Source organism: Marmota marmota, unplaced genomic scaffold, assembly GCF_001458135.2.
Source record: "Marmota marmota marmota unplaced genomic scaffold, marMar, whole genome shotgun sequence".
Classification (NCBI taxonomy): Eukaryota; Metazoa; Chordata; class Mammalia; order Rodentia; family Sciuridae; genus Marmota; species Marmota marmota.
In genome coordinates, this window is record NW_026000138.1 from 4,463,476 (window position 1) to 4,477,400 (window position 13,925).

General features: G+C 39.5%; 1 protein-coding gene across 4 annotated transcripts in view; it reads right to left on the reverse strand.

Annotated features, from left to right (window-relative positions):
* Positions 1 to 13,051, reverse strand: part of Naa25 (N-alpha-acetyltransferase 25, NatB auxiliary subunit) — a 72,967-nt gene extending 59,916 nt beyond the window's left edge. For all 4 annotated transcript variants that reach the window (XM_048785625.1, XM_015502535.2, XM_048785626.1 and 1 more), the window contains exons 1-3: positions 12,922 to 13,051; positions 2,081 to 2,166; positions 779 to 917 (exon numbers count right to left, since the gene is read on the reverse strand). In XM_048785625.1, coding sequence (XP_048641582.1) covers positions 779 to 917; positions 2,081 to 2,166; positions 12,922 to 12,979 — 283 coding nt within the window. In that variant the 5' untranslated portion in view covers positions 12,980 to 13,051. The remainder of the gene's footprint in view (positions 1 to 778; positions 918 to 2,080; positions 2,167 to 12,921) is intronic.
* Positions 13,052 to 13,925: the final 874 nt, after the last annotated feature.

Here is a 13,925-nt window from a genome sequence, read left to right on the forward strand (position 1 = left end):
GAAAGGGAAAAATAATACAAGGGGGAGAAATGAATGACAGTAGAGGAGGTAGAGAGAGAAGAGGGGAGGGGAGGGGAGGGGAGGGGGGGGAGGGGGGATAGTAGAGGATAGGAAAGGCAGCAGAATACAACAGACACTAGTATGGCAATATGTAAATCAATGGATGTGTAATTGATGTGATTCTGCAATCTGCATACGGGGTAAAAATGGGAGTTCATAACCCACTTGAATCAAAGTGTGAAATATGATATATCAAGAACTATGTAATGTTTTGAACAACCAACAATAAAAATTAAAAAAAAAAAAAAGACAGTAGAATGAATTGGACACAACTTTCCTATGTTCTTTTTTTAAAATGTTTATTTTAGCTATAGATGAATACCTTTATTTATTCATTCATTCATTCATTCATTCATTCATTCATTCATTCTCCTTTTGGTACACTGGGAATTGAACTCAGGAGCATTCTACCTCTGTGTCTCTGAACTACATCCACAGCCCTTTTTTTATTGTGGTGCTGATAATCAAAGCCTCACATGTGCTAGGCAAGCGCTCTACCACTGAGCCACAACCCCAGACCCTTTCTTATGTTCTTATATGAATACATGACCAAAGTAACTCCACATCATGTACAACCACAAAAATAGGAAGTTATGCTCCATGTATGTATGATATGTCAAAATATTTTCTACCATGTATAACTAAAAAAACCAAATAAATAATTAAACAAAAAAAACCCTGTAAATTCAGGTTTAAAAAGCAATGAAAAGAAACTCACGTCGATGCATCTCTCGGTAAAGAATAGTCAGTGCCTGTAGTGAGTTGTCATCTGTGGGTTCAAGGGCTGCCACCTCCTGTGCCAAGGTGAAGGCTTCCTCTTGCTTCCCAGTTCTCTGTAAACCAATTGCTTTTAAAACCTGTCAGGAAGGAGAAAAAAATCAGTTTTTAAAAGTACAGAGCTGGGCACTGTGGCACACACCTATAATCCCAGTCGCTCAGGAAGCTGAGACAGGAGGATCATGAGTTCAAAGCCAGCCTCAGCAACAGCGAGGCACTAAATAACTCAGTGAGACCCTGTCTCTAAATACACACACACACAAAAAATAGGGCTCAGTGGTTGAGTGACCTTGAGTTCAATCCCTCTGGGCATGGTGGCACACGCCTGTGATCCTAGTGACACAGTAGGCTGAGGTAGGAGGATTGCAAGTTCAAGGCCAACCTCAATAACTTACCAAGACCGAAGCCATTTATCGAGACCCTGTCTGAAATTTAAAAAAGAGACTGGGGATGTGGCCCCTAAATTCAATCCCGGGTACCAAAAAAAAAATACAGAAAAGGAAATGTATAAAGAACCAAAGAGGGGGCTGGGGTTGTGGCTCAGAGGTACAGCGCTTGCCCAGCACATGCGAGTCCCTGGTTTGAGCCTCAGTGCCACATAAAAATAAAGGTATTGTATCCAACTACAACATATATATAAATAAATAAATACCAAAGGGACTGGGGATACATCTCAGTTGGTAGAGTGCTTACCTTGCATACACAAGGCCCTGAGTTCAATCCCCAGCAACACATATACACACACACACACACACACACACACACAGAGAAACACCAAAGAAGGCAAATTTAAAAGCAGAAATTGTAAGGTATCCCTTGGATGCTGCTCAATTAAACCTGTCTTTACTAAAAGTATAAGCAAATCAAGATTCCTTCCTATTTCAGTCATACTAAGAATAAATGATATTGTTTAGAAGAACAATGAAAACGAAAGTATTTGAATTAGATAAGTAATATCACAAATATAAACTAATTTTCAATTAAGTACTATTAATGGCATGTGAAGTGATCAGAAAAGTACTATTAAATACTCTGAAAAAATCCAAACAGTCACTAAAAAAATCAAATGTCTTTGGGCTAGGAACTTAGCTCAATGGTAGAGTACCTGACTAGTACGAACAAGGCCCTGGGTTCAATCCCTGGTACCACAAAAACAAAAACAAAAAAGTTGAAATATCCTTTCCATTTAAAGAATTATAACCCTAATCCACAAATTAAATAACTTAAGGGCAAAGGGACTTACCTTAGCGCAATGAAGATCTTTATGCTTCTTCAACAGTTTATCTGCTTGCTGAATTGCCATTTTGTTATTACCATTATCAAGATAATCTGTGAAAAAAAAAAGAAATTATATATTGTTATATTTCTTCAACAACAAATATGAAAATGCACAGGCTGTTTTCATTTGTTTCAGAAAGTATCTTAATTTGCCATTAAAACCATCATGGTGGGTGTTGGGATACAGCTCAGTAGGGATGGAGTTTGCACTTGTCTAGCATGCACAAACCTAAAAGAAAATTTAAAAGGTTCATGGAGGGACCAAGGGTGTCATTCCATCATGTAAAGTCTATTTAGTATGTATAAGGCCCTGCACCAAAAACAAAAGAAAAAAAAAAGATGATTTTAATTCTAAATGGCTAGGATGGCCCAGAAAATGACTTTACATTTCTATATACAACTCTATATTCCAAAAGCAATATAAGCAGGCTATATTAATCCTTAGTGAAGATTCAAGACTACATGGATGGGCTGTAACCTTCCCTCTCACATGTGAGGCACTGGGTTCCATCCTTAACACCATATAAAAGTAGATAAAATAAAGGTATTGTGTCTAACTACGACTAAAACAAAATTAAATATTTATTAAGTATTTACTTTGTTACATAGCTAATTACTCAGTGAAAAAGAAAATTAAAGGTTTTCTCCATAAGCCTAGAATATAGGGAACAAAGCAGGACAGGATGTAGGGAAAAATGACACTTTCAAAAGAAGCTAGCACTTACTTTGAAGAACAATTTACTTCTAGGTTTCCCAAAGCTACATATGTACCTATACCTATTCAAAAACAATTTTTTATTGCATGTATTTGAGGTATACATGATATACACATATATGACATACAAATATGGACAATACATAGTAAAATGCTTACTATAATTAAGCAAATTAATATAACCGTCACCTCATATTGTTACTATTTTTGTGGGTGGTTAGAGCAACCTAACATTTGCTCAGCTAATTCTCATTGTATAGCACAATATTATTAACTACAATCCTCATGCTGTTTGTTAGAGCTCCAGAGTTATTCATAATAGTAACTACAAGTTTGTCCCCTTTGACCTACATCTCCCCTGTTCTTCCCCCTCTTTACTACTGGATGCAGGCGCGTGCACGTGCGCGCATGCGCTCGCTCTCTCTCTCTCTCTCTATATATACACACACACACACACACACACACACACACGCTTCTACATATAACTGTTAAACTCTACTTTCTGCTCATTTTCTATAACCTAAAACTGCTCTAAAAATAAAGTCTATAATTAAAAAAGAAAGTCTAAGCTCAGATTCATTTATGGAGAAGAAAAACGAGAAGTGTGGTAAATGGGAAGCAGTGCAATGTCGGTCAGTCCAATTCAGGTTCCTCTCTGCTCATTAACAGGTTCCAGGTTAGCACAGGCCTGGACGACTCAAAATATATGGTCCTGGTGGTGCAAAGTTTCAAATAACAGAAACAGACTATCATTTTGTTTATTTAGTTTAGTTTTTTTTTTTTTTTAATGTGGTGCTGGGGATGGAACCCAGTGCCTCACGCATGCTAGGCAAGTGCTCTACCACTGAGCCACAACCCAGCCCCTCATTTTATTATATGGTTTAGATTTTCCTCCAATAAACTCTCAGTAAATCTTTCAACAGACCCCAACTGAATACATGAAATTCATCTCTAATCTTTCTTGAGTGAAGTTAATGTTGATAAGCACCAATAAAGCAAGGTAAAAAGATGAGAAACCTTACTCTGTAGGGAATTCAATCTAGAGAGGAAGATCAAAGAACTAACATTTGGCCGGGGTGCGGTGGCACAAACCTGTAATCCCAATGGTTTGGGAGGCTGAGACAGGAGACTCAAGAGTTCAAAGCCAGCCTCAGCAACTGCGAGGCACTAAGCAACTGAGTGAGACCCTATCTCTAAATAAAATATAAAACAGGGCTGAGATTGTGGCTCAGTGGTAGAGCGCTTGCCTAGCATATGTAAGGCACTGGGTTCGATTCTTAGCACCACATACAAATAAAGAATAAAATAAAAAATTTCATCAACAACTAATAAAAATATTTTTTAAAAATACAAAATAGGGCTGGGGATATGGCTCAGTGGTTGAGTATACCTGAGTTCAATCCCCAGTACCAAAAATAAATAAATAAATAAAAAGATCTAACATTTAGATAGAGGGATTAATGAATCATAGGAATTGATTGAAAAGCATACAATTTTGACCTGAATACTGAAATAACTAAAGCCAATTTTCTTAAATCCTTAGCTCAGCTGACAGGCCTTTATTTATCCTTATAGAATAGAGGACAGATAAACCAACCCAATAAACGAAAACTTCTCTTCCTAGTCAATTGATGCTGATTTATTCTGAGTCAGTTCTAAGTTACTTCTGACTCAGTCCTGCAAAATTCAGGTTCACAGAATATATCTTGTGTAGACATCTTAAACCAGGCCTGGTGGTGCATGCCTGTAATCCCACTGGCTCAGGAGGCTGAGGCAGAAGGATTGAGAGTTCAAAGCCAGTCTCAGCAAAAGCAGGCACTAAGAAAGTCAGTGAGACCCTGTCTCTATATAAAATACAAAATAAACCTGGGGATGTGGCTCAGTGATCAGGGCCCCTGAGTTTAATCCTTGGTACCAAAAAAGAAAAAAAAGAAGATAGACATCTTAGACAGGCACAGTGGTGCATGCCTATAATCTGAGCAATTCAGGAAGCTGAGGCAAGAGGATCACAAATTCAAGGCCAACCTTGGGCTGGGGATGTGGCTCAAGTGGTATCGCGCTCGACTGGCATGCGCGGGACACTGGGTTCGATCCTCAGCACCACATAAAAATAAAATAAAGATATTGTGCCCAACAAAAACTGAAAAATAAATATTAAAAAAAAAAAAAGGCTAGCCTCAACAACTTAGTGAGACCCTAAGCAATGTAGTGAGACCGTGTCTCAAAATAAAAACTTTTAAAAGGGCTAGGGGTGTAGTTCAGCAGTAAAGCACCCCTGAGTTAAATCCCCAGTACGAAAACAACCCCCCCCCAAAAAAAACTAACTAGACATCTCAAAGTGTAGACATATTTGATAAAACCCAACTCTGTGAGCTTACCCATAAATGAATCAGTCCAGAAGTCAGGACTTTAAGGACATTTTCCTATTCCCTCTGTAGTTGACAAGGTTCTGACATACAGTACCAATGTGCCTAGCCCTATTTTCTGAGAGTGGTTTCCATTGTCCTTGTTAATAGGGTACAACTAGATGACCATGTTTAGACCATATAACTGGATGAACTTTTGGCCCAGGCTAGGTCAGATTTCTTCCTCATAATTTTTAACTATAATGAGGAAAGCTTAGTCTAAGAATACTAGTGGCAGCTCCAGAATTTCTGTTTTGAAGAAGCTTTAGAGGACACAAATTAGTTTATGGGGAACAAACGAAAGTGCTACCTCTTGACTTTTTGTTCACAGAGCATTTATACAGGAATAAAAAATATCAATTATCTTTATCAAAAATCTGAGAGACCAGGCAATGCCTGTAATCCCAGTGGCTCAGGAGGCCGAGGCAGGAGGAACTAGAGTTCAAAGCCAGCATGAGCAAGAGCTAGGTGCTAGCCCACTCGGTGAGCCCTGTCTCTAATAAATAAAAAATAAATAAAAAAACTCTGGAGGGAAGGGCAGTCCTGAAGAAGCTTGTTGGGGGATGATAATGAATGAACATTTCCTCCTCTGGCCAAAGCTTGGTATGGCCACAAAGCCAACAGAGTAATGTCCCAAGTGAGCAGTAAAACCAGTCTGAAGAACAAAGCCTAGAAAAATAGAGATGAGCAACTGAGAAATAAGCTTTAGATCATGGCAGCTTTCTAGTTTCCATCAAGAAAGACAAGGGGCACACTTCCTCCCTGCTCTTGATTCCCTCAAGTTTTTAGGAACTACCCTAACTTGAGCTGGTTATCAGTCAGTTTTGTTCCTTGCACCCAAAAGAATTTTAATAAGAAACTTCACTGCATTCAGTCTGATGTCAAACTCTCCTTTCCTCAATGGCTAAGTGACTGATTATTAATGGTTGCTAACCCTCTTTTTATTTTTTTTAATTTTTTATTTTTTAGTTGTTAATGGACCTTTATTTTATTCATTTATTTATATGGGGTGCTGAGAATCGAACCCAGTGCCTCACATGTGAGGCAAGCTCTCCATCACTGAGCTACAACCCAGCCCTAATTGGTTGCTAACTTTATTGTGGAAAGTTTATTTTCAATTTACACTACTGACTCTCTAACACAAATTACATAGCCCTTAGTGAGGAACTTTGGATTGGACAAAGTGGGTGAGCAAGGGGTATAAGGATAGGAAAGATGGTGGAATGGGATGGTGATCATGACCCTAGGTACATGTATGTTGAGTACAACCAAAGAAGTGAAAAATTCTGCTCCATTTGTGTACGATGAATCAAAGAGCTTTCTGCTGTCGTGTATAACTGATTAGAATGAATGAATAAATAAATAAATGCCAAAAAGAAAGAGTTGAATTTAAAAAAGAAAAAAGAATACCTCTTTAGAGGTCAGCAAAGGCATTCAAATGGTGGGATAAATATTAATTATTTTTAGATCCAGGAAATATCAAGTTACAAGGAATCATGTATTAAATATAAGGTCTATTCCTTTAACTTTAGATGTTAAAAATCTTGTTAATATGTCCTTTTGTTACATTGAGTTAAGTGTTACATTGAGTCAACACATATTAAGTGTTCAAAGTTTTTTGTTTGTTTGTTTGTTTTAAGAGCACCTGAGAACCATTTTTTTCATAGTACCCAGAATTTTAGGTGGAGATGAAGATAACATGTTTTGTAGTTAAAAAATAAAAATACCAATATGCCTGTTTAAAATTTCCTTATATTAAATAAAATTTTGAGCTTTTCCTTCAGTTTTTCTTAAAAACCAAAGCAACTTAAAAATAAATATTAATTCAGTAAAAAAAAAAAGAAAAAGAAAAAATTATACAGCCATTGGAGAAAATAAGCCAATAAAAATGACATCCTAAGTAGCTGGGCATGTTGGCGCACACCTGGGAGACTGAGACAGGAGAATTATGAGTTCAAAGTCAGCTTCAGCAAAAGCGAGGCGCTAAGAAACTCAATGAGACCCTGTCTCTAAATAAAATACAAAATAGGGCTGGGGATGTGGCTCAGTGGTCAAGTGCCCCTGAATTCAGTATCTAGTACCCCCCGCAAAAAATAATATATAAAAAAATAAAATGACATCCTAAGTTGTCTTTTTAGTAAATCTTTAAAAAATCTGATCAAGAATAATTGTGGTTGGGGCTATGAGGTTGCTGTTTGTTCCCTTAATACAAAGAGCCAGCCAAAATTAGCCATCTACAAATCAAGCAGAAAAAACATTAAAAGGCATTGGTTAAAGGATGTTTTGCAAAGCATGGGTAAGTATTACTCCAAAGGAAATATTTTTAGGTGGTCCTTTCTCACTCATAGCGAGAAAGTTGATCACTGTCAGAATATAGGTAAGACTTTAACAACTTTTTTTTTTTTTTTGGTACAGTGCTCTGCCACTGAGCCACAACCCCAGCCTCAATGATATATATTATTATAAACCAAACTTAAGTTTAAAAGTCAACTAGGAGAAAAATATTAATTACAGCACAAATAAATACTATAGGGGTTGGGGTTGTGGCTCAGTGGTAGAGCGCCTGCCTAGCATGTGGGAGGGACTGGGTTTGATCCTCAGCACCATATTAAAAAATAAATAAATAAATAAAGGTATTGTGTATTGTGTCCACCTACAACTAAAACATTTAAAAAATAATAATATATAAGGGACTGGGATTGTGGCTCAATGGTAGAACACTTGCCTAGCATGTGTAAAGCACTGGGTTCAAACCTCAGTACATTTAAAAAAAATAATAAGTAAAATAAAGTATTGTGTCCATTTACAACTAGAAAAAAATATTTTAAAAATAATACTATAATATAGCTAAAATCTTCATAATGAGGGCTGGGGTTATAGCACAGTGGTAGAATGCTTGCCTAGCATCTGTGAGGCACTGGGTTCAATTCTTAGCACCACATATAAATAAATACAATAAAGGTCCATTGACAACTAAGAAAAAAAATTTTCTTTAAATCTTCATATTTAGCTAAAGGAATGATAGAAATTTGGGAAACTTCAAATTAAATCATTGGCAACAGATTATCAGAGTTTGCTGAATGATTTTACAATCTGCACTCATGGGGTAACGTTTCCTAACAGAAGCTCCTCTGAAGCATGCAGGCCTACCTGCCCTACAGGAGAAGCCCTGGGTTTATTTCTCTAAACACTTATAGATATTAAGAATAGGAAAGGTATTAATTGTCTTGCAAATTAAAAAGGAAAGTCCCAAAAAAAAATAAAATAAAATAAAATAAAATATCCAATAAATATTTTGGTTAATTAAAAAAAAAATAAAATAAAAAAAAATAAAAAGGAAAGTCCCAACCCCATCCCAGAACTGAGCTACATCTTCAGTCCTCTTTATTTTGGCAGAATCTTGATAAATTGCCCAGGTTGGTCTCAAACTTTGGAATCCTCCTGCCTCAGTCTCCAGAGTAGCTGGATTACAGCCATGCACCACTATGCACAGCTGGAAAGGTTTTAAATTGCATGTTCAGGTGGCTGCCATGAACCATAGCACCTGAAATAATCTACATTATTCTGGCATCCTACAAAAGCTACAGAGACTACTAAGGCAAATGCATCAACTTAGCAAAACATAAATACAAGATAGCTCCATCTTTAAATTACAACATCTTTTACTTAAAAATCCTAAATGTTGGGCTGGGATGTGAATTGGTAGAGTGCTTGCCTGGCATGCATGAGGTCCTGGGTTCAATCCTCAGCATCATGAAAATAAACAAATAATCCTAAATGTTGGAGAATAGGAGCTTTGTTTTTACCACAAACACAAATTTTACACATTTCAACATACTTAAAATGGCTTACAAAGCTGAGTTCCTGCCTACCTTTGCTGCTCTAAGTCACTTCCTCTTATACATCTCTACATTCCAATTGTACAAGCCTCTGCTTTGGTCCTCAAGTGGATCAAATTCCCTTTCTCAGGGTCTTCATCATGGCCACCCCATCCATTTCTTCTAATCCTTGATCTTTTTTCAGATCCAAAGTAAAACAAGACTTCCACAGGGACATTTTCTTCTTCTTCTTCTTCTTTTTTTTTTGGTGGTGCTGGGGATTGAATCCAGGACCTTGTACATGCGAGGCAAGCACTCTTAACAACTGAGCCATATCCCTAGCCCCACAGGGACTTTTCCTTGACCTGCCCTCAACGGCCCAGATGCCCATGGTGTATGCTGTCATGGCAAGCTATGACAGCACAAATGTCAAAGCCTTTAGCACAAATGCAGTGGTTTTGTATACTGTCATTTAAAAAATTTTGTTGAGACTATCCTTAAAAGCAAAAACCATTTCTGTACTAATTAGTATTCATTCCCTACATGTCTTGTGCCTAACATATACCAGGTCCCTGGTAAATATGGTGAATGAAGAAAGGAAGAAATATAAAAATGAACAAGACTATTTAAAAAAAAAAAAAAAAAAACCTGGGCTGGGGATGTAGCTCAAGTGGTAGCGTGCTCCCCTGGCATGTGCGGAGCCCTGGGTTCGATCCTCAGCACAAAGATGTTGTGTCCAGGGGGCTGGGGATGTGGCTCAAGTGGTAGCGCACTCGCCAGGCATGCGTGCGACCCGGGTTCGATCCTCAGCACCACATACAAACAAAGATATTGTGTCTGCCGAAAACTTAAAATAAATAAATATTAAAAAAAAAAGATGTTGTGTCCACTGAAAACTAAAAAAAAAAAAAAAAAAAAAAAAAAAAAAAAAAATTAAATTTCTTTAAAGAAAAAAAAACCTACTGGGTAGTCTATCAGGATAATGAGAGATGCATACATTTATAAGATATGAATTGACAATGGTAGAACACATGCTTTGGAGACCCCGAGTTTGATCCTGTATTGAGGGGAGAGCAACAAAGATGATACAAAATAACCACAAAAGGAATTCAAAGAGCCATGACTGAAAATGACTGACGATGGCTACCAGCTAGTAAGGTAGATTTTTTTTTTTTTTAGAAACTTTTCAATGAATTTTATAAATTACAAAAAACAAAAAAACATGTCCTGCCTGATGTGATGGGGCACACCTGCAATTCCAGCAACTCCAGAGACTGAAGAAGAAGGATATGAGTTCAAGGCTAGCCTCTACAATGTGTGAATTCAAGGATTAACAGTTGTTTAGGAGTATTAATGTACTTAATCAAAAGTCTGGAATTCAAAAGTAAAAATGTGTAGACAAGGACAGGGACTGGGGTTGTGGTGCTTGCCTAGCATGTGTGAGACTCTGGGTTTGATTTTCAGCACTGAATATAAATAAATACAATAAAGGTCTATTGACAACTAAAAATATATATTTTTAAAAAAAGATAGGCTGTACTCTCTCTTTTCCTATACCTGCCAATTTGTATCAATCACCTTAGAATTCCTAAAGAAAGTCTCTTCTAGTCCTCTTTCCATTCAGCTATAACAAAGCTATATAATTCTGACTTCAGTTTTGAGAATATGGATGTCACTTCTGGTTAGCATATCCTGGTGTTTAACAACATGAACTGGTGGGTTGTTGTGTTTTTTTTGTCTGTTTGTTTTGTTTTATGGGACAGTTCAAAAACGCTATTAATTCCAAATAAATAAGGGATCAAAGTCCTTCTCTTTGTCCTCAAGAACAATTTTAAAAATCCAATTATTGTGAAAAGTATTGTTTGTTTTTTTTTTTTTTTTAGTTGTAGATGGACACAAACTTTGGAATCCTCCTGCCTCAGTCTCTTCTATGTGGTGCTGAGGATTGAATCCAGTACCTCACATGTGCTAGACAAGAGCTCTACCACTGAGCTACAGCCCCAGACCAAGTATTAGGTTTTTATAGTTAAAAAAAAAAAAGGGTCAGGTGTAGTGGCACATGCCTGTATTCCCAGCAGCTGAGGAGGCTGAAGCAAGAGGATCACAACTTCAAAGCCAGCCTCTGCAACTAAGCAAGTCCCTAAGCAACTTAGCAAGACCCTGTCTCAAAATTAAAAACAAAAGGGCTGCAGATGTGGCTCAATAGCAAAGGTCCCATGGGTTCAATCCATGGTGGGCGCGCGCGCACACACACACACACACAGTGGCAGGCAGCTGTTTCACTAAGATGTAATGAGTCAAATCATGACCCCACCCTGTATGTATCAGCTCTGCCCTCTAAAATATATTCTACAAGAGTAAGAGCATGTGTGAATACGCTGTAATGGGGAAATGTAAATCAGAGACGCATCCCAGCCTTTCCCCACCTGTGTGACCTTAGGCAAATCTGTCTTCAATTCAGAATGAGGGAATTTCTGGCGTTCAAATCCTAGCTCCAAGAAATACTAGCTGAGTGACTATATCAAATTACACAACATCAAGAAAGCTTCAGTTTTCTCATCTGTTTTTTAAAAAACAATTTTTTTAAAGAGAATGTGTTAAGATTAAATGAGATATACCACATAAAAGACCAAGGACAATGACCGATATTATTAGTGGTGTATACACTTTAGCTATAATAATTACCCATCTCACAGCGTAGTTGTTGATAGAATCAGATGAGTTGTGAGAGTAAAGCATTTTACAAATTATGCAATAAAAGCAGAACCAATTGTGCCAGAAACATAGTTAACTGCCCCCCCAAAACAAAACAAAAAACTAAATGGACCTAAGTCATGCAGAGAAGCCTCTATTTGATAAAAAATCCCACTATAACCAGGAAGACTACTTTCGCAAAAACCACTGACCTTGAAGCTTCCTCACCATTAACTGAGATAGACCAGGACCATACAACATCTAAGAGGAAAGGAAATGCAAAAGGAACAACTGTCCAATGAGAGAACATCTCAGATACTGTTTCTCAATTCTTTGATTTTCCTATATCAGGGTAGTAAGAGGACATCGACGTCTACCTTAGAGCCTGCGTGTTGAGGTAAGCGTTGTGAAGTCAGAATCACATAAAACGCGGAAGGCAAGATACAGAGAAAACCACAGGCAGATACAGAAAGGAAAAGCACGCCAGCAGCCCGGCGGGCCCCTCTGACACGAACCATTGCTGTCTCTTCGCTGCTATTTTAGGCCCCAAGACCCCCTTCCCCCGCCTCCCACGTGTGCCCAGAGCAGCTGTTTCTCTACCAAACAGCTCTGGACTGGGAGTCTGGGATATTGGGCCTGGGCCTGCATCTGGGTGACCTTGTCTCAGTCCCTGCCCTTCTCTGGCCCTCAGTTTTTGTCCACGTGCACTGAAACCCACTTAGTCCAACAAACCCGTAGGTCCAATTCCCTTAAATTAAATAAACAAACAAACTGGAGGGGTATTATCCCCCCGGGGGGGGGGGAGCTCTACCACCCTCATGCTGGAGCCGGTTTCCACTTGCAAGGAGACTTTCGGGTCTCTCTCCGAGAGACCGTAATAACGCAGCCGGAGAGCAACTCTGTTCTCTACGCAGGATTCTTCCTACCGGGCCTGCCTGTCAGACCGGCTCTGCTGACCAGCCGCTACCCGGAGCACGCCGCTTCCATCGTACGGCTCAGGAAGGCTGGGCAGGCGACTACGCGAGGCCGGCGGCTGCGGCCTAGTGGCCCGCGCGGCCGCCCCCCGCGCCCGTCCGACCCGCGCGGTCCCTCCGCGCCCCTCCTGAGTCTTCCCCCCACCCTCGGGCGCCCTCGGCTTGCTGGGTTGGCGCCCAGGCTGGCCCCAGACACTCACCGTAAATGGGCCGGAGGCGCCTGTCGTTAGGGTCCTGCACATGGCCCCGCGTCGCCATGATGACAAGCGCAGAACCGCAGGGCGCACGCGCGGGGCAGGCCGCCGGGAAGGGGCTGTTAAAGGGCCCGCGTCGATCTCGCTCCTCTATCGCGATAGTCGAGGTCCTGCGACGGAACGCGCCTGCGCGGAGAAAGAAGCGTTTACCCCTCTACACACCCGCTTCTTTCCTAGGCGCTGTCCTCCCTGTTTTGTTTCGTTGGTAGAATAATGTGGCGAGAAGAGCTGGCTTTGGGGAGTGAAGAGAGGAAGGGAAGAAAGCTCCCAAAGTTAGGGCTAGTCTGCTCCTGTTTGTCCTGTTAAACCTCTGAAGAATCAGACTTGGTTTTGATTGTTGAGGAGCCGCGAATTCCTCGAGAAGAGCGACCCTCGAGGAGAGGAGAAAAGTGCGGGAAAGACGACTGATCAACAGTAAAAATCTACCAAAAATTCTTCAAGAACCCTCTAACTCTCTCCCCGGAAGGATCCTAGAAGAATAGTAATCAGCATTTGCCTAGACACTGTTGCAAGCTCTTTAAATTCATTTAATATTCATAAAGGTAGAATTATTTTTATACAATTTATAGATTATTGAGTATCTTTTGACATGGTCTTTCAGTGTTCATGGAACTGTATTTGTAGTGGGAAGACAATAAGTAAAATGCTCTATTAGAGGATGATAAGGTGCTGCTGTGAAAAAAAATGAAGCAAGGGTTGTTGGTGGGTGGACAGGGAAAGCCCAGCTGGGAAAATGATAGCCAACAAAGAGTTAACCGGAAGTGGAAGAGGGAGCCTGGTTGATGTGCAAAGCTCAATGAGGTCGTGAGCTAAGACCACGTCAGTCCTCTTCACTGTGAATCAAACCTACACTGTGAATCAAACCTACGTCTTTCTGCGACAGTCCACCCCCTCACTGCCTTATCATAGACCCAGCACAGTTATCAGCCTTAATGAGCCAGGATCAATTC